Source organism: Sinocyclocheilus grahami, unplaced genomic scaffold, assembly GCF_001515645.1.
Source record: "Sinocyclocheilus grahami isolate Dianchi unplaced genomic scaffold, SAMN03320097.WGS_v1.1 scaffold42506.1, whole genome shotgun sequence".
NCBI classification, from domain to species: Eukaryota; Metazoa; Chordata; class Actinopteri; order Cypriniformes; family Cyprinidae; genus Sinocyclocheilus; species Sinocyclocheilus grahami.
The window spans coordinates 1-1168 of NW_015524224.1; the positions used below are offsets into that span (position 1 = coordinate 1).

The 1168-nt window shown below is 42.2% G+C and overlaps 1 protein-coding gene across 1 annotated transcript; it reads left to right on the forward strand.

Moving 5' to 3' along the window:
* Positions 1–4: 4 nt before the first annotated feature.
* LOC107580737 (gap junction Cx32.2 protein-like) lies at positions 5–1162 on the forward strand (the record flags this gene model as incomplete). Its single annotated transcript, XM_016266384.1, has 1 exon — positions 5–1162. A coding segment is annotated over one exon (816 nt), but the record flags the coding sequence as incomplete, so codon positions are not given.
* Between the last annotated feature and the right edge of the window lie 6 nt (positions 1163–1168).

Consider the following 1168-nt stretch of genomic DNA (forward strand, 5'->3'; position numbering starts at 1 on the left):
ACAGTCTCACTCCACCGTCATCGGCAAGATATGGATGAGCGTCCTTTTCATCTTCAGGATCCTGGTGCTGGGAGCAGCGGCGGAGAGCGTTTGGGGTGATGAACAATCTAATTTGGTTTGCAACACGATGCAACCCGGTTGCGAGAACGTGTGCTACGACTGGCAGTTCCCCATCTCTCATATCCGCTTCTGGGTCTTGCAGATCCTATTTGTATCCACTCCAACTTTGGTGTACCTGGGCCATGCGGTGCAGGTCATTCACCAAGAGAACAAACTCAGGGAGAAGATACAAAGTCTTGGCGAGGGCCACAAGTTGAAGGCCCCCAAATACACAGATGAAAGTGGTCACGTCAAAATTAAAGGAAACCTGCTCGGCAGCTATCTAACCCAGTTGTTTTTTAAAATAATTTTGGAGATTGCGTTCATTGTCGGACAGTATTATTTATACGGCTTTGTGATGATCGCCAGGTTTTCATGTTCCCAATCCCCTTGCCCTTACACTGTAGAATGTTTCATGTCCCGTCCAACAGAGAAGACCATCTTCATCATCTTTATGCTAGTGGTAGCCTGTGTGTCTCTGGTACTGAATGTCATAGAGGTGTTTTACCTGCTGTGCACCAGGGTCAGATGCCGGAGCAGCAAGAGACGGACACTTAATATCACTTCGGCTAAAAGCCCCGCAAGTTTGCCATCATCCTGGATGACCTCTGAAGATGCACTGAAGCAAAACAAAATGAACAAACAGTATGAGAGCGGGCAGAGTCTTGGAGGAAGCCTGGATGGGGCGAAAGAAGAAAAACAATTGATGGAAGACCATTAGATTTAGGCTTTATCTCCGAAATTCCCCCAATCTGCCAAGTTTTTAGAGAAACGTATCTACAATTTGATTTCTATAGCCCTTAGCTTATGGTCCATTATTTACACACTTGAAAAATAAAGTATTGGTATGATACACCTCAAACGGAGTGTGTTATTGAATTATTTTATGATAATTTTGTGCACAATGCATGTTTGAATTTTAATTGGATAGTTTTGATATAAATACTTACTGTTATATGATTGTATATATTGTGTGTAAATATAGAGTCAGTAAGTGACTTAAGCACTGTCTACATGTCTGTTTGTGTGATGTTGTCATTTTATTTGGCCATATTTTCCATTTAAAAAA